This window comes from Schistocerca nitens, chromosome 10, assembly GCF_023898315.1.
Source record: "Schistocerca nitens isolate TAMUIC-IGC-003100 chromosome 10, iqSchNite1.1, whole genome shotgun sequence".
Classification (NCBI taxonomy): domain Eukaryota; kingdom Metazoa; phylum Arthropoda; class Insecta; order Orthoptera; family Acrididae; genus Schistocerca; species Schistocerca nitens.
This window is the reverse complement of record NC_064623.1, coordinates 110,762,050-110,783,198: the sequence shown is the minus strand read 5'-3', so window position 1 is coordinate 110,783,198 and position 21,149 is coordinate 110,762,050. Positions and strand designations below refer to the sequence as shown.

Below are 21,149 nucleotides of genomic sequence, written 5' to 3'. Positions count from 1 at the left end.
CATGGTTGTTTTGAAATAAATAAAGTGGATGATCGTTGTTGCAGAATTTTTGACATAAATATACTTTTCACTTATTTTCTCACATTTTAGTATATCATAGAAAGCCGAAATTACATTGCTCACACCTGATATACAAAAATACTTCCAATCACATGTGTAAGTAATTCATGCCTGAGGAATCCCGGCAGGCCATCTTCGTTTACCCCACCTATTATCTTTGGTGGATGCAGGTGAACTGTGAACTAATAAGATCTGTGGTCAGTTCCTTCTTCCGTTTGATTGCCCTGTTGTGAGTTGGTTGTAAAGTGAAATACGAAGGTAATGTTGTAATACCAAGAAAATTTATAAATAAACTTAATTATGTTATAGTTATTTCCACATTAGCGTTTATAATTTATTTGCTTGTAACGAATGCTGCCGTTATTCGGTGTTACTTGTTGCTTAGCAGAACACGTGAGTCTCTACAAGGCTGATCATGTTGTTGAATGTTGACTTGTTTAATGTGAGAGAAAATTTTGTTGTGCTGCGTGGCCAGCGACTGGCGCGTTGTGCGCTGCTCCTTTCATGCCCATTTAATTCCAGTTTTTAAATTGCTTCATTTGCAGATGCCATCCGTGACGCTCAAGGATGTCGACCAACAGAAGTTCGTCAAAGCGTTTTCGGCGTTCTTAAAAAAGTGAGTTTGCGTGTTATGGAAATCACTTGAATAGACATAGATTGGTGTAGATCTTCATTATCGGAGTAGTGCTTCAAATTTATCTAAATATGTCCCGAATCATCGCCAAAGGGTAGCCCGTGGTAATTGACAGCCACAACATATCCACAGGAATAACTTTTGTTTCCTGCTAGAGCAATCTAAAATTTACAAAACGCCGTGATTGAAAGCACAGCCCTTAGAGAAAAATAGGTGAAATGTCTTATATAGTTAATTCGTAACTTACTGTTTTTACTGTTTGATGAAAGTGGGGGCAGCGGTTAGTCGGAAATGTGTTAACATCCTTGACGAGACCAGTTTCTGCTTTGATTCAGGAGATGTAACAGAAGAATTTGATGAAAATTCAAATCAGGCTTGGAAAGTGTTTATTCCATGCCATTGAAAGACCAGGTGCGAGATGCTTCAAAATCCTTTATGACTTAGATTATTCCTTTTATGTTGTTAGTTGGTGATGCGAAACAGCTCTACTCTAATGTCAAAAGGTATTGCACAAAGAGCTCTTTTAAAGTTTAGTAACATTAAATTGTAGTTTAGAAATACTATTTCTGTTTAAAGGTTTGTCTCGAGTTCTTGATCATATAACACCTGAATATAGTGTTTTGGCAGTAGCTCATGCGTTGTCTTAGAATTGCTCCAGTTGCTATTATTAAGTGTTTTAAACAACTCTAGAAGCAACTGTCTAAACATTTCCCTGTAATTAGCTGAGATTTGTACTATTTTATGAGGTAATTTCCAGACAATGTTACACGAGATAATGTGACTTTTCTCAGAATAATAGCAAAAGTTAGCTTTTTGTGTCATGAAATTACTTCAAGCACTATCCTAATTATTTGTTGAATCATAGTCATATACTGTCAGGACCATGTTTAACAGTAATTTTTGTTTACAATAGATATTGTAGGTCTGAATTTTGTTTGTCATACTATTTAGTTGTATATTTGTTTTTGAAACTTTTGCTTTCAGGACTGGAAAGATGAAGGTTCCAGAATGGGTAGATTTGGTGAAAAGTGCAAGGTTTAAGGAACTTGCACCATATGACGATGATTGGTACTATACACGTTGTGCTGCTCTCGCTAGGCACATCTATTTCAGGTCGCCAGTTGGAGTTGGTGCAGTAACAAAAATATTTGGAGGTACTGGCACTTCTAGCAAAGTAGACTAACATATTTTAGTATTCATATTATTTGCATCTGTTAGTATTTTTACCATCAGTATGTGAACTTCTGGCGAGTTTTAACATCTCTAGTTATATTGGATTTTCGTTGGTTCTATATGGAAAATTTTCATCAAAAGTACTGTTGCCTAGTGCACATTTTTGGTGTGCTTCTTTGTTAAATACATGTTGGCAAACTTTCAGTAAATAAATATATTATTGGCATATGTTGTTCCCCACTGCTAACTGAGCACGCCTTAGTTAAGATTGCTGCTGCTATTGACTGTTGCCTCAAACTAATTCAGACTAAAGTACACATAAGGGCCAGGTTTTTGTGCAGATCTCTGCAATTTGGTGACATTGGTCATAGCGGGATGGGTGAGATTACATGATAGCTGGAAAGAATCACCAAATATAATTATTTCTTTTCTTTAGAGACCAGGAAAAAACTGCTAATACACTGATTTGACTTGAAGCTTTGGTTAGGTTGGAATCCAGCAAATCTCAACACTAGTATAAGATTGCTGTAATAGTTTGCAGTAATGGTTTGATGTGTTGTGCAGCTTGAAATATGTATTCATCATTACAATAGCCTGCTTGTATGGCTATCATACAGGGGAAGCTCAAGGTAGTGTAGGGAAAGACAGATTGCTACTTACTGTAAAGAAGACACATCAAGTTGCAAATAGGCACAATAAGACTTACCACATATAGCTTGTGGCCACAGTTTTTATCAGTAAAACACACACACAACTACCAACTCCAGCATCTTGGGCCGGAATCACCTTGTATGTCGTATTTCCTATTTGCCAAAAATTCCGGCAATGTGGTTACATTCTAACTGTATATATCAAAATAGTTAACTTGTTTTAATTGGTTAAGCTTGCATATGAATCATTGGCTGTGTGTGTCTCCCACAAATTGTCATGCAATCTGTTACCAACAGCTGCATGCAATGGAAAAGCTGCTGTCACTGTTAAGTGCACTTTTACCTTAATTGGAGAGTTTGAAAGTTTGGTTGGGAGTTAGTGAAGCCATTGAATGTGATAGCAAAAAGCCTGGTTTTGGTGACAGATTTTAATTCAGCTGGTCGAGGTTATAAAATTATTTATATTAAGGAGCTGTGAAGGATATGCAGTGCAGCCTCCCTTCCCCTCCTTTGCATTTTGTATCACAAGATATTCACCAAAATACTATTTGGGAGATATATGTATTGTGTAATGGAACACTCTTAATTTACCTTGTAGTTTTAGTAATTTGTAATGTAAAAGTGGGTTAAATATGGACTGAGCATAAACCTTAGATTTTGCTACAGATCAATCTGTTGAATAAAATGTGGTATGGTGTGAAAATGGGCCCACTTTGGAATCTTAGTTGTGGTGACTGATTTGTAATGTAGCCTGTATAGGATGGATTTAGAGGTGATAATGTGTCTGAGAGTTAGTGAAGCAGAGACATTTGAATGCCAAATAAGGGTTGTCATAACAGATTGACCGATAATGTAGGCTAATGTTCATTTGTGCCACATTTAAATGCGCTTTGTCATATTTGACACTTATTGTCAGAGAACATAGAACTGCAGATTAATTCAGAACACATACTGTGTAATGAGGTCACTGGTAGTTGATGCCTATTGTGTACATATATAATAAATAAACTACCAAAAATGCTAGAGGGTCCACTATGTAACTTCCACCAACTATGTGTCAATTTCTCATTCACTACTCCAAATAATGCAACAGTCCACTGTGTAACTTTAACCAGCTTATGTATGATACTGTCATTTGCTGGCTCCATCTTCAATTTTTCAGCCTAATGTAAACCATGGTCTTTGCTACAGATGTCTTGCACCACAATCAAGATTTCAAGGAGGGACACTTGTCACACTCTAATTGGGTAAAATACTGGAACAATACATTCATTCCTTGGAACTCAGCACATACAAAGTATCAGAATTGCAGGAGTAGCAAAGATATGGGAGATACGGAAGCGTCCGATCCCACCCGTCTGCTTTGACCCATGACGTCACAAATATGGCGGAAACGACCATAAATCACAATTCCAATATGGCGCATATAAAGTCGTTACATACATGTTATAAAGACAAAAATACATCCAAAAACAAACACACACATTTCACAAAAAGCCTAATGACTCTAACGGGACAAGCTCGGGAAATTGGGGGTTTTTGGGTGGAGACAATCTAAATATAAACAAATTTAGGCACCCACCCCCATACAAAACCACGCAAAATGGCGAAAAAAAATTGACATCACAAAACTCACCAAATACCACAAAACACAGTATTATCTGGAATTGGACACTTCCCTTGACCTATATAGATCTACAGCAGCTCCCAATCCAATAAATTGGGATCGAACACTTCCCTTGACCTATATAGCTCAACAGCAGCTCTCGATCCCATCTCCCAATACAAATACCAACATACACCACCAAACATTACGAACGGACACTTCCCTCCAACTATATAGCTCAACAGCAGCTCCCAATCCCATAAGTTAGGAATCGACCACTTCCCTTAACCTATGTAACTCAAAAAAAAAAATCTCCCAATACCAATATCAACCTTCACAGCCACAAATTTCAATGAAACACTTCCCTAGACCCCAACACACAACACACACACACACACACACACACACACACACACACACACACACACACACACACACACCGAAAACAAAAAAAATGAAAACTTACCACAAGAAAGTTCCAGCCCCACAAACTAGATTGGCCACCACACACACACACACACACACACACACACACACTAACCAATGAAAAAATACTAACCAAAGTAAAAACCCAACCCACCCACACCTCAACCCCCCCCCCCGCCCCCCCCTCAACCAACCCAACCTCCCCCCTGACCCCAAAATAAAAAAACCCACAAACTAAAACCAAATGCAACATAAAAAAATCTCAATCACAAACTACAACTCAACAGAAACTTGAACAAAATAGATCCTCCACAACTAAAACAAAAACCAAACACACTCTCCCCCCCCCTCCCCACCTTAACAAATACTCTACAATAAAATAAACCACCCACCCCACCCTGAGCCTCAGCCACCCACCCACCTACCCAGACCACCCTAACTAACCACTTTCGGCCTATACATTTTACCCACAGCCCTTAAGAAAACCCGAACAACACAATAGCCTTCTGGGACACTGTTCCGCCAACAGTACTCATCTAAATGAGACTGAAGGTTAGAAGAGCGCCTCTTCCCCCTCCCAAGAACTGACTTAACGGCCACCCACACCCCCTCTACTGTATTAGTACAAGACCCTGTCTCATAATTCTTAAACTCTAAACTATGGTTCACTACTAAACGATCAAACGATTAAATCCCCTCTCACCCAACCCCCTATACGAAGAAAAAGCATCAGAAACTATTGTGGACCCCGGCTCTATATATTCCTCAATTAACCCCACTAATTCGGCCTTGGACCTCCCTTCCACAAACCAAAAAACACATTCGGAACCCCCCCTCCCCTGGAACAACAGCCCCCCACACTCAAAGACCAGCCACAGACTTCCCTCTCAGATACTCCTTTTCCCAAACTGTGACCCGTCCACCTCCACAACCACCCCATGCCCCCCCCAACTTACTCATGTACTTAATAAATTCTGAACACACTTCACGACAAAACGAATACCAATCCAGAACGCTCCTCTCACTCACCAGTCTCATGCGCACAAAAACTCTGTGGGGATCTATAACAAAAATAATAAGTAACAAGTACAATCTCGCGCATGCCCAACCTAGACTTCTCGAACCAGGTACCGCGCCGTATGGAATGCCATATGTCGTCTTTCCGACAGCGCCACATGTAACCGTTCCTAGTCCGAGAGGCCGGAAATTAACCAACTTCATTGCTTCACGGCACACACCGCAGTTCACCACCTCGGCAAATAGGCCAAAAAGCTGAAGGAACTTAATCAGCTCTAAAGCTGTGTCACCCATCATAGCCCTCAAACGAGAACTATTTATCTTTCATATCCATTCCTGAACAAAAAACCACAACTGATTAAAGTTAATAACAATACCACCCGACGTACAGCAATCATCACATTAACCTTCACACAAAACCGTTAACTCACTGAAATGAATTCCGCTTCAAAAATACGCAAACAGCACTCAACAATGAGCAACAGCAAACTGAGCCCAATATACCAAACAAATGAAAACCTTGAACATACCACCAGAGGGCACGACATCTACAAACACGCCACACTCACAAACCAAACTCCGCACCGTCATGACGTCACACACAACAACACCCTTACGTCGCGGGTCAAAGTTGACGCGTGAGATCGGACGCTTCTGTCGACCCAAGATATGAATAGCACAAAAATTTCACTCGTACCACAGCCTTCATTGAAAGAGGTAGTATGAGTATCATTTTCTTTGGTGATTTATGTTTTTGCTGCTGTAGGTATTGATTCAGCGTATGTAGTTCATTTACAGTGTGACCGATATCTAGTTACGTACTTGTGTACCTGATTATTAGTGCAAAATTGCAATTGTGACTAGCAAAATTGACAACAATTGGCGGAAACGATAGTTGAAATGTAGACCTGTTCCTCATACTAAAATTTGCTTGTTTAGCATGATCTCCATTTCATTTTCACATTTATTAATCTCTTATGCCAAATAGGGTAATGGAGAATCCTGGCAGGAAGCAAACAATTAGGAATAAATGTAACAACTCACTCAGTAGTTACAAGTGTTGATTTTTAGCTATGGAAAGTGCGTAAACAAAACAGAACTTCCAGATGAATCCTTTTTAAGAGAGAGTCTCTCTCTCTCTCTCTCTCTCTCTCTCTCTCTCTCTCTCTCTCTCTCTCTCTCTCTCTCTCACACACACACACACACACAGAGCTACATTGTACTGACAATGTTGGAACTGAATGCCTCTATTATTTGATGAGTTTTTACCTGTTACTGCTAGATTACTTACATTACACCAGTGCTTTCCATTACTATATGTAAACTTACAAGAAAAATTAGTACACTTGGAAAGACTGTAGAGTTTGATCCATTGATGGCAACTGGAGGATAGCAGATGTACTGATAATGGTTTCACCGTCGTCTATCAACAGATATTGTAGTGGCATAGCTATCAGTGCATCATCTGTCTCTGCCCTATAATAGGGAATGCTCACAGCCAGAAGGATCAGTGTGGCGCAATAGTATGGAGCAAGCAGGTAAACATGGCACTGAGATGCACTGAGAAAATTTGGAAGGAGTCAGATTGTGACCTTCCGAGTGACAGGATTTCGTCTAGGAGAGTTGGCACACAATTTGGACGTGCTGCATGAGTTGTGCAGTGATGCTGACATTAGTGGTCACATGAACATTCTGACACCTGTAGATGAGATCTTGGACATCCACGCAGCAGAGAAGGCTGCCAGGATTGTCATATTGTAAGGGCAGCAGTGGCAGATCATACAGCTACCACTGAACAGATAAGAGGGCTTGTGAGCCCAGAAGTGTCAAAACAACTATTTTGAACTGGTTGTTAGCAGTGGGACTATGGGCATGCACACCTCTAGCCCATCTTCCTTTTATGCCACAGCATTGAACGTGCACGACTAGACTGGTGCCATCAGAGGGGCACTTCAAAGGTGGAATGGTATGCCGTCTTCAGCGATGAATGCTTATTATGCCTGCTCGCAAGTGATAGTCATTTGTGCATAAGACGGAGACATGGCGAGACTGCATTCGTCCAAGACATACTAGTCCAGCCCAGGCCCTATAGCTGGGGGTGCGATAAGCTACAATTCTCATTCAGCTTTGATGTTTCTGGAGGGACTGCTAACCAGCACTAGGTATGTGCAGAATGTTGTTAGACCTGTTCTGCCATTTTTGCAAAATGAGGGTGCTATGTTGTTCCGACATGATAATGGTCAGCCACACACTGCTGGTGAATCTTAAAAAGTGATGTGCAAGACTTGCAGCAACTTCCCAGGCAACATGATCCCCAGACTTGTTTCCAGTTGAGCGCATGTGGGTATATGATGGGACGAGAAGTGATTCGTATGAACCATCAGCCGACAACACTTACAGAACTACGTGGACAGGTGTAACAGGTGTGCCATGATGTATCTCAGAGCAATAGTCGCCATCTTTACGATCAATTAAATGCCAGTCAGCTCCTGCATTGCCGCCTATGTATGCTACGCCACATACCAATATGGTTATTTTAGGATGAGTCGGTGCCTGGTGGAATTGGAAACCCTTAAAAGGCCTACTGATTTTATTATTTGTTTACTTATAATTGTTTTGCATTTTGATAGTGTAATATGGGTTTTAGTGAAAACATAAATAAATAATAAACATAAGCCATTTCCCATAATCAGTCTACCTTATGAGTAGAAACTGGTTACTGAAGTGGCTTGGTGAATGAAAAATTGGATTATTAGCATTTGAAGTGTTGCATTCCTATTATGCAGTCTAGCTGTGTTTTATGGTTTCATTGAATTTTGGAATGAATAGCTGGGTTGTTTCCTTTTGTCACCCTATGCTCATCTCCACTAGCCTGACATCAGGGAGACATCAGAGTATTTTCCTCTGGAAACTTATGAACACACTAATTAGGCACCAAAATTTTAGTAGTGGTAAAAGTTTTGGCTGTAGTATAGAAACATTATAGTGGTGTTAGTGGTAGTAGTACAGGTTTCTCCTCTAGTACAAATAATGTGTTGCAAGAACACAGTAGAGTGAGTTTGAAATGGGGCATGAAAATCAAAGCAACCTGCTGTCATAAAAAATGACAGAAGAATTTTGCAGTGTGTGTCCAATGGCTGCTTCAGTTGGTAGTGCTGATGATAAAATCAGGCTGGATAAATTATGAATGTTCTGAGATTTGAGAGAAATGTTACTCTTAAACTGCTTAAGCAGATTGAGGTTGAAATGTAATTGTAGACAGCGTGCAACAATAATAATATTTTGTAAAGGCAACTTTATTTCAAATTGAATTATAAATTTTATCATTTCAATTAATTAATTATTTTTATCCAAATACAGTAAAATATAAACCTTCCTCTGTTGTGCAGAAAATATCAGATATTGTACTTTCCAATAATAAATATCTCTAAATTCATTAATGTGTATGGATTTTGTGATAAAATTGTAGTTGGACTTGCCCATAGACTCTTCAGGCTAACAGTGAGTAGTATTTAATTCCTAAGCAGAGGTTATGCTCATTTAGTTTCAGGATGCGCATATCATAGCCCAAGTAGATCCCACTTTTATCAGAGTTTTTCTCATACTCCTGTGATGTGAGATGATTGATCAGATTTGGAAGTAGTGAGGAAATGCCTTGTAAGCCTTACAATCCAGGAAACGATAGAAAGAGCTCGGTGGTAAATAGACTTGTATAGGACACTCATATTTTTGATTTGGCATGTGATGTGTTCTTGCTTGAGGTGGAAAAGAGATTGACTTATGTCCTGTTACAAAGAATAGAACTAGGTACAGCGGGTCAGGTCAGGCAGAGATGTTCACTGTGGATGTTCTTGGCAAAGATATAAGACAAAATGTTCCCTGTTTGTGCATTGTTGGCCACATATTTGGTTCTTTGGAAGTTCAATATTTTACATTTCGTTGTCGCTATCCTTTCCTGCAATCCCTATCCCGTGCTTGGAGTTACACAACTTTCCTTTTGTAAACTAACTTGTTGAAGTTAATGACAATGATGAAGTCTTCTGCCCTCTACATTTGAGCAGCCTTCTTTCAATAAAGTATGAGACTCATTAGGAAAATGAAGAATGTTTTTGTTTTGGCTCATGCCCTCATCTACTCTCACTGTTGACGTCTTACGTACCTACCTACCTTTTTACACGTTCGCTTCAGTAGGGCAGCAGCTATGACCCGATGCAGCCGCTTATTGCTCAGCTGTGCTACTTCAAATGTGTGCAAAATTGACAATCCCACTGAGTGCTGAGGTGCGCAGTGTTACCTGCTTTTTAAATGCGCATAAAGTCTGGCTTGTCGAAATTTATAGACAGGTAACTGAGATTGTAGTGGATAAGTGAAGCATCAGTTCGGAAGTGATGTATCGTCTTTAGTGGTGGACGGAAGAGTGTTCAGACAAACATCGCTCAGACGGGACTTCAGTACTGCCTGGCAGACTCAAAGCAACGATTGAAACAAAAATCCAAGCAGATGAGTGCTCCACAGTTAGTGGACTGCAATAATTCTTCCAGGCATTTAAAGAATTGCTTTGTGTGAGATTTAGAGCAAATCTGGGCTATAAAAAAGTGTGTGCCAGATGGATTCCTCTAATTTTGTCAGGCAAATGCAAAACTAAGCTAATAGTAGCTGGATGGACATTCCTCAGTCGCTATGAAAAGGATGGTGATGAATCACATTGTCACTGGTAAGGAGACTTGGATATCACATTTCACATCTGAAATAAATCCCACACCTGGCCATCTTGATATAGGTTTTCTGCGATTTCTTTAAATCACTTCAGGAAAATTCCTGGTTCAGCCCCTTTCCTAAAACCAACCAGAAATAAAGCTCCAGTCAATGGAATGGCATTATTCGCAATCCCTAACAAAACCATAAAAGCAAAACAAATTTTGAGCACCAGTAAGATTATGGTTACAGTGTTTTGATATTGTTAGGGAGTTCTGCTCATTGACAACATGCCTAGAAGTGAAGAGTGCAAGTGCAATAGTCTGTCAGTTGCTTCAGCGACTTGATTTTGCGTCTCCACTGGCAGCGGGAGTTACACAGGTTTTTCTTCGGTGGGAAATGTCTGGACCTAGCCTCAAGTGAATCACCTATTCCCCAAATTGAAAGACTTTTGAGTGGACAATGCTGTGGAAGATATGATAAAGAAGCTGTTAATTTGTGGTTCAACGGCTTGGCAGCAACTGAGTATGCAGAAGGCATAGAAAAGCTGGTAAAATGGTATAAGTGCCCAAATTTGATCGGATGCCGGATAGTGTATTATAAAAGTGTATCCTGTTCATAGGTTCTAGAATACAACATGCAAATGACCATGTGATTTTATGATAAATAAGTTGCCAGTACATATTGCATACTGAAAAATTAACTTTAAGGTACTGGTTTATATGATCTTGATTTCCATAGATTTGTTGCACTATGTATGCATTTTAGTGATGATATTTTCTGTCATTTGCATAATTTAACACTTTATAATTGAACTGTTGTATGTCTTTAATGAACACACTGATAACAAAATAAAAATAATTCATTTTAAGTATTGTATGCTGTTTGTGATTCATAGCTTCCTAATTTTGTGAACTATAAGAAACAAGTTTGCTTTTTTGAGAGTTACTCTTAGTTAAGCTACTGCTGATCTAAGATAAGGGGTCTAAGCATAGACTTTAACTAAGCATTTGCTCCTAGGTCGCCAGAGAAACGGCGTCTGCCCATCACATTTTTGCCGGGGGGCCGGTAGTGTTGCAAGAAAAGCATTGCAGTCCTTAGAGCAACTGAAGCTGATTGAGCGAACTGGTGATGGTGGACGCCGACTAACTGAGCAGGGCAGGCGGGATCTTGATCGCATTGCTGCTCAGGTTCGCCAGAAAAAAACACTGGAATAAACGATACTTTTGTATGTTGTATCTAAAAATAAAATCTATATTGTAAAGACGTCCGACTGTTTTTTCTTTATTAGAGCTATGTTGTTACCTAGTTCCTGTACTTAGTTGTGATCTTAGATGATTATTTTTAGTGTTTTAAAGTTAAGTGCATTCAGTAAAATGTTTTTTAGTATGACGTGTTTTGGCAGCATGCTTCCATCATCAGATGGATTTGTAATTGAAATGAAGTGAAGTTAGTTTCCTTTTTTGTTTATGCCAGTGAGGTTTTGTTTTTAAGAAGATGCATTTTTGATGGTAAATTTGTTGTCTAGCACACAGAGCACAGTACAAAGTAAATCAGAACTTAACACTTACACTGTTTTTTGTTTACCATAATTCAAAGACTTAGATTGATGTAAACAAATTTTGGTGGTGGCCATGCTTACTGGTAGGCAGTTGGTTGGTTGTTGTGTTGACACGAAAACTGTGCAGTGATTGCAACACAGGTGGTATGTGGCATTGCTGCTTTCATAGACAGCCCTGTCTCTGATGGGGTAGGATAAGCCTGTAACAGGTCTGGATTAGGAAGTGCTGGTTATATCTATTGGGCAGGTCTTGCACCTGGGTCTTCCACAGGGATACGAGCCGTGTTGTAAGGGAGTGGGAGTGGCATATGGATGGACCAAGAGGTTCAGGGGGGTGCTAAAGTTACCACTTTAGGATGGGTGGGAATGATCTTCAATGGGATGTCCCTCATTTCTGAACATGGTGATATATAATCAAAGATCTGGCCAAGCATATGGTTCATTTGTTCCACTCCAGTATGATATTGGATGACGAGGGTGATAGACCTGTCCAACTACTTAACAACCTCTACTCTACTTTACACGTGCAAAATGTATTCAGACATTTACATATTTCAAATTTGGAGCTTGTTTAATAAGGGCATGTGCAACCAATTGTGAATACCATCGTATTTATTTTATGTGGGAAGTGCACCAAAATAATTATAAATGAAACATTGTGGTTCTGTATTTTAAGTATGGTGTGGTTTTATATTTTGTTTTTAATGGGTCATATGGTGTTTGGAACAGTGACACGGTATGTCAAACCTGACAGCCACAGACCTAGGGACCCAGCAGTAAATTGATCAACATACATAGCCTACAGAGGGCAGTACTCTTAAGATGCTCAGATATTTGGCTTTTTTGTGATGACTGGGAATGTGGAAAATTAATATCTCTAGCTTAATATTCCCTTCCTTTTGATATCGTAAGCTTCAGTTATTTACTTTTGTGTTTTGGTACTAACATTTCTAGTTGGACACTTTAGTGTGTGTGTGTGTGTGTGTGTGTAACATTGTATCATTCATATTGTTAATAATGAGGATGGCAGAGGGTGAAACCTGGTGCTAGCTGATAACGTACTCTTAATAGTGAGAAGTGATCCCCTGACATATCATGCCGTCCAATGTCTCGTGCCCTGCTCGTCAAATGCTTCAGAGGTTTATAATTTAATCCAGGGCATAGAGCAGACTGGCAGTCTGGAATTTTAACTACCACAATGCCTCTCATTAGCTGTAGTTTGTTTTTATGCTTTCCTGTTACCTTTACTTTGAAATGTATATTGAACAAAGCACTGGTTTTTTTCTGCAATGGAAGTGAGGAAACATAGTGCATCATTTCCAGAATGAGATTTTCACTCTGCAGCGGAGTGTGCGCTGATATGAAACTTCCTGGCAGATTAAAACTGTGTGCCCGACCGAGACTCGAACTCGGGACCTTTGCCTTTCGCGGGCAAGTGCTCTACCAACTGAGCTACCGAAGCACGACTCACGCCCGGTACTCACAGCTTTACTTCTGCCAGTACCTCGTCTCCTACCTTCCAAACTTTACAGAAGCTCTCCTGCGAAACTTGCAGAACTAGCACTCCTGAAAGAAAGGATATTGCGGAGACATGGCTTAGCCACAGCCTGGGGGATGTTTCCAGAATGAGATTTTCACTCTGCAGCGGAGTGTGCGCTGATATGAAACTTCCTGGCAGATTAAAACTGTGTGCCCGACCGAGACTCGAACTCGGGACCTTTGCCTTTCGCGGGCAAGTGCTCTACCAACTGAGCTACCGAAGCACGACTCACGCCCGGTACTCACAGCTTTACTTCTGCCAGTACCTCGTCTCCTACCTTCCAAACTTTACAGAAGCTCTCCTGCGAAACTTGCAGAACTAGCACTCCTGAAAGAAAGGATATTGCGGAGACATGGCTTAGCCACAGCCTGGGGGATGTTTCCAGAATGAGATTTTCACTCTGCAGCGGAGTGTGCGCTGATATGAAACTTCCTGGCAGATTAAAACTGTGTGCCCGACCGAGACTCGAACTCGGGACCTTTGCCTTTCGCGGGCAAGTGCTCTACCAACTGAGCTACCGAAGCACGACTCACGCCCGGTACTCACAGCTTTACTTCTGCCAGTACCTCGTCTCCTACCTTCCAAACTTTACAGAAGCTCTCCTGCGAAACTTGCAGAACTAGCACTCCTGAAAGAAAGGATATTGCGGAGACATGGCTTAGCCACAGCCTGGGGGATGTTTCCAGAATGAGATTTTCACTCTGCAGCGGAGTGTGCGCTGATATGAAACTTCCTGGCAGATTAAAACTGTGTGCCCGACCGAGACTCGAACTCGGGACCTTTGCCTTTCGCGGGCAAGTGCTCTACCAACTGAGCTACCGAAGCACGACTCACGCCCGGTACTCACAGCTTTACTTCTGCCAGTACCTCGTCTCCTACCTTCCAAACTTTACAGAAGCTCTCCTGCGAAACTTGCAGAACTAGCACTCCTGAAAGAAAGGATATTGCGGAGACATGGCTTAGCCACAGCCTGGGGGATGTTTCCAGAATGAGATTTTCACTCTGCAGCGGAGTGTGCGCTGATATGAAACTTCCTGGCAGATTAAAACTGTGTGCCCAACCGAGACTCGAACTCGGGACCTTTGCCTTTCGCGGGCAAGTGCTCTACCAACTGAGCTACCGAAGCACGACTCACGCCCGGTACTCACAGCTTTACTTCTGCCAGTACCTCGTCTCCTACCTTCCAAACTTTACAGAAGCTCTCCTGCGAAACTTGCAGAACTAGCACTCCTGAAAGAAAGGATATTGCGGAGACATGGCTTAGCCACAGCCTGGGGGATGTTTCCAGAATGAGATTTTCACTCTGCAGCGGAGTGTGCGCTGATATGAAACTTCCTGGCAGATTAATACTGTGTGCCCAACCGAGACTCGAACTCGGGACCTTTGCCTTTCGCGGGCAAGTGCTCTACCAACTGAGCTACCGAAGCACGACTCACGCCCGGTACTCACAGCTTTACTTCTGCCAGTACCTCGTCTCCTACCTTCCAAACTTTACAGAAGCTCTCCTGCGAAACTTGCAGAACTAGCACTCCTGAAAGAAAGGATATTGCGGAGACATGGCTTAGCCACAGCCTGGGGGATGTTTCCAGAATGAGATTTTCACTCCGCAGCGGAGTGTGCGCTGATATGAAACTTCACATCATTTGTCACACGGCCAGAAGAGGAACTCGAGGATTACTGCATGTATACCGAATTATTACTTTATGAAGCAGGAGTATTGTGTGCAGGAATTCTTCAAGACAAAAACTAACTCCCAACATGGATGCCATGCCGCTAGAGCTAATGGGCAATTAAATAAATGAAACCAGACACGGACGCAGACTCCATTGGGCCTGAGGGGTCCGAGCTCCTTCAAAAGTCCGTTTGGGGAGGCCCCCCACCCCCCCCCCCACCCTCGCTCAGCAATTTAAGAAAATTATTGGCTATATTATGCTTTGTAATATCACAAAATTTTGTTGGAATTTTTTATTTTCTTTGTTTGACAATAGTTACTTTTCAAAATACATTCAACAATGAGTTAAAACAAATAATTATCATGCGAATCATGATAGTCTTATGGTGCTGCGGGCACACTTAAAATTTATCCCGGTGCACGAACCTTCGGGTAAAGTCTGGCGGCCACAGTGACTCCAAAAGGACTGGAGCAGAAGCGCCTGGAACCCTTCACCTTGCGTCGCCTTGACGCTTAGAGACATTACGATGCCTTGGCTATATAAAGCCCACCCTGCTGTTGCAGTCGTTCAGTGTGGATAGTTTCATTCAGTGTTTAGTGTTCTGACTTGAGTGTTTAGTGGACTATTTTATATGACTGTATTTTATTCGTTTACATTAGTCTCTTAGTGTATTCTTTAATCATCAACGAAGACTTTATTGGCTGAAATGAGACCCCCAGCACTGAATCACAAATTCTGTTTAGTATTTTAAAAGATGTTTTTGCTTGTCCTGATTTGTCAATGGATAACTTAAGAGGACAGTGCTATGATGGTGCTTCGAATGTGAGAAGTAAGTTCAAAGGACTAAAAATGTTAAGTTTTGAATATACAACCAAAAGCATGTTATGTGCACTACACTGCTCACAGTTTAAACTTGGCAGTTATATACAGTCTCTGCCATCTTGTGTCAATGAGTGATATTATGGCTTTAGCCAAGGACTTAATAAACACCATAAGGGAATCTAACAAAAGGATGGGACTTTACAGAAGCATACGCTGTGAGAGTGACAACGACCAAGCTGCTCTAAGACCCCTTTGCCTGACTTGATGGACAATGCGAGCTTCTAGTATCTTGAGCATATTGAAAAACTTTGAAGAACTTCTTGGTGTTTTGAAACATTTTCTGCAGAGGACAAAACAGAGGCAGATTACAAATGTGCAGGCTACCTTGAGTCAATGTTACAATTCAAGACTCTTATCTTTTTACATCTTTATTGCCATGCAATGAACCCGGTAGATGTCAGTGAAAAAATTCAATGCCCTCATCTAATTGTTGATGATCTAGAAAAAAATACATGAGGGCTTGATGTGTATATTGAATGGAAGGTGTGATAGTTTCCAACAATTTTGCGAATTGTGTTTAAAAGAAAAACCTTCGCAAGTCGATGATCTTTCACTTCCTCAGAATCAAAGTATACCAAAGAAGTATGAAAACAACGAAGCCAGCTCACCGCACACTTTCAATACCCCAAAGGAATACTACAAAACTATTTACTTTGAAGTTTGTGAAATGATACAATCTTGCATTACTGAGCGGTTTGCTTCAACTGGACTCGCAGGTCATTGCAGTTGAACAGAGTGCTTGCTTTTAGTAAACCGAGGTGAAACAAATTTGGAAAAATCAACTGAGTTTTTAAAAAAAGACTTTGACACTGAGAGACTGCGCTTACACTTGAATATGTTAGCTGATATCGTTAATAAAAAAACAACTGGTCTTAAAAAACATGCGTGATGTAAGAAGTACATTACACAAGAGCCTGCAGTTGGAGAAATGTTATGTGAAGTAGTGAAGTGCGTTAAGCTTCTTCAGGTAGTCCAATCACGACAGCAGCAGCAGAACGGTCATTTAGCGCCCTGAAATGTCTGAAGTCGTATCTCTGATCAACAATGGGACAGAAGCGATTAAACAGCTTGGCTGTTCTTCATGCCCACAGAGATGTTTTGGATTAATTGGATATTCGACCAGTCATCAACTACTTCATACTCACAAATCCAGTTAGATGTTCGACATTAGCACCTTTCTAGAGTCACTCTAGCCCTAACAATGGCATTTAGAGCAATATTAAAAATCTTTATAAAATAGAGAATTAAATACACACAGTGTTAAATTTTCAGTTTCGAAATGTTAATACTAATTTAGTACTTTATTACTGTTTTAGTTATTTACAAAGACTTAAATATTTTTATGGTGTAATACCCAATTAAAACCAGCTATTTACATACTTTTTGTCTGAAAGTAGTAGGCATACTGTATTAACTTCATCAACTGTATTATAGCATTAACTTTGAGATATAGTTTTTATTTAATGGACCCTGAGCCTTAATAAGAAGTAAGTATAAATTAGCTACGTCACTTATTAATCAAAGTGCTATTACTGTGCGACAGCAGTATTTTATGTTTTATTCTTTTAATGATAGTTAAGGATTTATTTAAATATAATTTCGGTCTTTTCAGGGCTATATATTCACTGCTCTGCAATAGTCTATGAGCATGATTGTCACGGTAAATTAAATTAGCTTTTTATGAAAATAGGGTGTGTGTTTATTTTGTTTCTTTTTTCAAAGACAAAAAAGTCAGGCTTGTAGAGTTTCCCAGAGTGTGAAGTTATCAAGAGTCCAGTTTTTGGGGTTCTAATGTTGATCAGTCCGCCCTAATAGCTGAGTGGTCAGCGTGGTGGTCTGTCATGCGAAGGGGCCCGGCTGATTCGGAGATTTTCTCCACTCGGGGACTGGGTATTGTGTTGTTCTCATTATCATTTAATCATCAGTGGAAGGCAACGGAAAACCACCACTGGAATCACTTCCCTAGACGCTCATGCGGTGGACCTTTCTGACAAGGCTTCCCCCATGACAAGACCTGCTGTTAGTCAGAACACTAAGTTTAATGTTGATCATATGGCACTAAAATGCTTAAAAAACTTTAAAACTCACTATTTTTCATCTAAAATTTAGAAAATTTTTTGGGGCATGATTCCCAGTATGGGACCCCCCAATATCATTTATAAGTTGGCGCCCCTGGTACCAGATGTATTGGCTCACTGTATTTCATTCCATTTGAACACACCACCTTAATGTGATGTAACATTTCATCCAGTGCTTTGAAATAAGGTCCACTTAAGCGTGTTTCGCAACAACTGTAGACATTTTCTTAAAGACAAATGAGGTTATTTGCAAATCAGTCCATTGAGTGATCTTAACATGTATGAGCATGTTGTCACTGTGGAACCTGAATTGTGTGATGAGCTGTTACAAATGTGATTGACTGAGAATTGCACAGGAAATAGAGGTTGCCTTTACATACTCATTGCAAGCTAAGATTAATCAGATACACAGTACAGGGTTAAAGTAAATGTGGATGGAGAAAGGATTAATGTGTGTAGATGATAAGAAGCTGATTATTTATCTGGAATGAGAAATCACACAATTCTCAGCTTTTTCAGCTATTCAGTGCAAAGAGATATATGGGAGCAAAATCATTCAGTATGTTAGCTGCTGTGTAACACTAAATATTCCTGAAACATCCAAATGATATCACCTTTCTGTTAACACTTATTTCAAATTTGAAAAATCTCTTTCTATAGCAGTAGTATGTGAAGAAGAGGTGAAGTATTCAAAATAGTAGTCACTTGGGCAGGTAGTTTTGATTGTACCAAAGCCTCAGTGGACTGCTACATACACATGAAGAATCTGAATCACAAAAATTCTGGTAGTTGGGCAGCCAAGGACTGCGTGAAACTAAATGTGGTAACAGTATGGTATGGTACATCTCTGACAGATGCACATCCACGAAGCTTTTGCTAAGTTAAGTGATTAATATTGAAATAAGAGGTAATTTAGTTAATATTTTTTAGACTAGTGCATTTACTACTTCTCTAGGCTATTTATTAAAGGTTTCACTTCTCTATATTAAGTGTGAAAAGAAAGTATTTCGCAAAGGCTCGTAGTCGTTTGTATTGTTCACATTTTAGGCGTAAATTTTGTGTGAATGTAGATCTTTATTTTTGACTAGACGAGCAGTTAAAAGTTAAATTAGTTTTTCTAGTTAGTTAAAACTTTTGAAAGTAAAAGTCTGTTTGCATTAGCATTTAGTTACGTATTAGTACAGTTTACGAAACTTCAGTGCTCTTGTGCCAAGCTATTTTCTGCTTTTGTGTAAATTTTTCTATCGAACCAGGTGTGACAAATGTGCCATAGAAATTTGAAGGTGTGGGCATTCTGTGAAGACTGTAGGTTACAGTCTCATTGGGGCAAATGTAGAGGTGAGGAAACGGGGGTAGACAATGAGGCTCTTCCGCGGCAATGTAGGTTATATAGAAAGGACAAAAATCAGTGAACTGGAGGCAAAAATTTGTGCTCTTAAGGCTGAATTAGAAAACGCAAATTTGGAATTACGTATGCTAAAGGAGGAAAAAGAGACAGTGTGCTGGGAGAAGGTAGCAAGCAAAGGACGAAAAAGGGAAACTGTTGAAAAAAACTTTCGAAATTCAGTTAATGAATCAATTGGCTTGCTACCTAAAGTAGTGGAGGAAGGACCCCATCCAGATGTAGGTTGAAGTGGAGTGTTGGCTTTAAAAAAAAAAAAAAAAAAAAAAAAGACATGTTGGGATTAAATCAGAATAGGAAAAGAATTATTCTGCTTCCATGTAGCTTCATGGGAGGGGTGTAAGACATAGCGTCAAGAGAAATTAGGTGCAGGGTGCCAGGTCACAAGTTTTGTGAAACGAAAGTGATAGCTTTAGCTGGGTGACAGAAAACTTAGGTCAGCTATGCAGGGAAGGAAGATCCGGTAATTATTGTTGGGTGGAGCAGAAACAGCCTGGCTATGAATCCAAGATAGAGTATTACGAGTGACCTGGACAAAATAGGAGCAGAAACTGGGCGCACAAATATGGGGTTTGTGGAGGTCTTTCAGCACCATGATCGGCCATGGATAAACACTGCTGTAAGCTGAACAGGATGCTCCAGGCACCGACAAAATCTCTCATAAGTTTTGTTCCAGTTGATGCTATTGGTATGTGGGGATACACTATACATTTTTAGGTTAAAAGCCAGACAGACAACAATAAAGACAACTACTGTAGAATAAAAAAGCTTCATGTTCAGTAAATAGGGTTAAAGCTACAGGTAGTATCAACTTACTTCAACAAAATGTCAGGGAAATAAAAAATAAAGTAGATGAGCCTGAACACTGTAACTGTGGGGATAGGGAAGTGTCAGTATAAATGTGTATAATTTAGCAAGACACTTGCAGTTATGGCATGGATAAAGGAGGAGTTGTCACTTATGCAAAACAAGGCCATACATACAAAACTGTAGAAGCAAGCAAATTTTGTATCGATCAGCACTTTGAAGTTTGTGCATATGAACTACAGCTATATAATGTAATCTTGATATTAGCGACAGTGTACAGGTCAACATTAGGAGATTGGGAGCTACTCACAAAAAAAGCTTCACTCCCTATTATGCTGTCTGTCAGACAGCATAATACTCTGTTGTGATTTCAGTGTAAACTTTCTAGCCAATTCTGATAGGAAAAATGAACTAGAAGTGTTATGAATGACATATAATTTACATGTACAACTACATATATACTCCATTAGCCACCAAGTGGTGTATGGCGGAGGGCACAATTGGCGCCAAAAATCGTCCCCCTCCCCCGTTCCACTTGCGGATCGCATGAGGGGAAAAACAACTGTCTGAGCGCCTCAGTACGAGCTATAATTTCCCTTATCTTTGAACAGTGATCATTGCGCGATTTGAAAGTTGGTGGTAATAATATATGCTTTACATCCTTGGCGAAGATCAGATTTCGGAATTTACTGAGCAGCCCCTTCCGTTTAGTGTGTTGTCTATCTGCGAGTGTGTCCCACTTCAAACTTTCAATGAGATTTGTAACGCTCTCGCGATGGCTAAGTGTACCAGTTACAAATTTTGCCGCTCTTCTTTGGACCTTCTCAATCTCTTGAATCAGACCCAACTGGTAAGGGTCCCATACAGACAAACATTACTCGAAGACTTAGAATCCGTTATCAATTTCCCTACACATATAGATCAAGACTGTAGCACTGTAATAGA

At 40.2% G+C, this 21,149-nt stretch overlaps 1 protein-coding gene across 1 annotated transcript; it reads left to right on the top strand.

Moving 5' to 3' along the window:
• Positions 1-231: 231 nt before the first annotated feature.
• On the top strand, positions 232-11,528 carry LOC126210511 (40S ribosomal protein S19). The gene is made up of 4 exons (XM_049939757.1): positions 232-318; positions 606-676; positions 1,679-1,848; positions 11,282-11,528. The coding sequence occupies exons 2-4, from the start codon at positions 606-608 to the stop codon at positions 11,476-11,478; spliced, it is 438 nt and encodes a 145-aa protein (XP_049795714.1). The 5' UTR covers positions 232-318; the 3' UTR covers positions 11,479-11,528.
• Positions 11,529-21,149: the final 9,621 nt, after the last annotated feature.

Excerpts from the sequence above, each read along its gene's own strand:
- LOC126210511 (XM_049939757.1), top strand. The coding sequence starts at position 606 with ATGCCATCCGTGACGCTCAAGGATGTCGACCAACAGAAGTTCGTCAAA. Across the intron at positions 677-1,678 it reads TTTTCGGCGTTCTTAAAAAA|GACTGGAAAGATGAAGGTTC; the intron begins GTGAGTTTGCGT and ends TTTTGCTTTCAG. Across the intron at positions 1,849-11,281 it reads AGTAACAAAAATATTTGGAG|GTCGCCAGAGAAACGGCGTC; the intron begins GTACTGGCACTT and ends ATTTGCTCCTAG.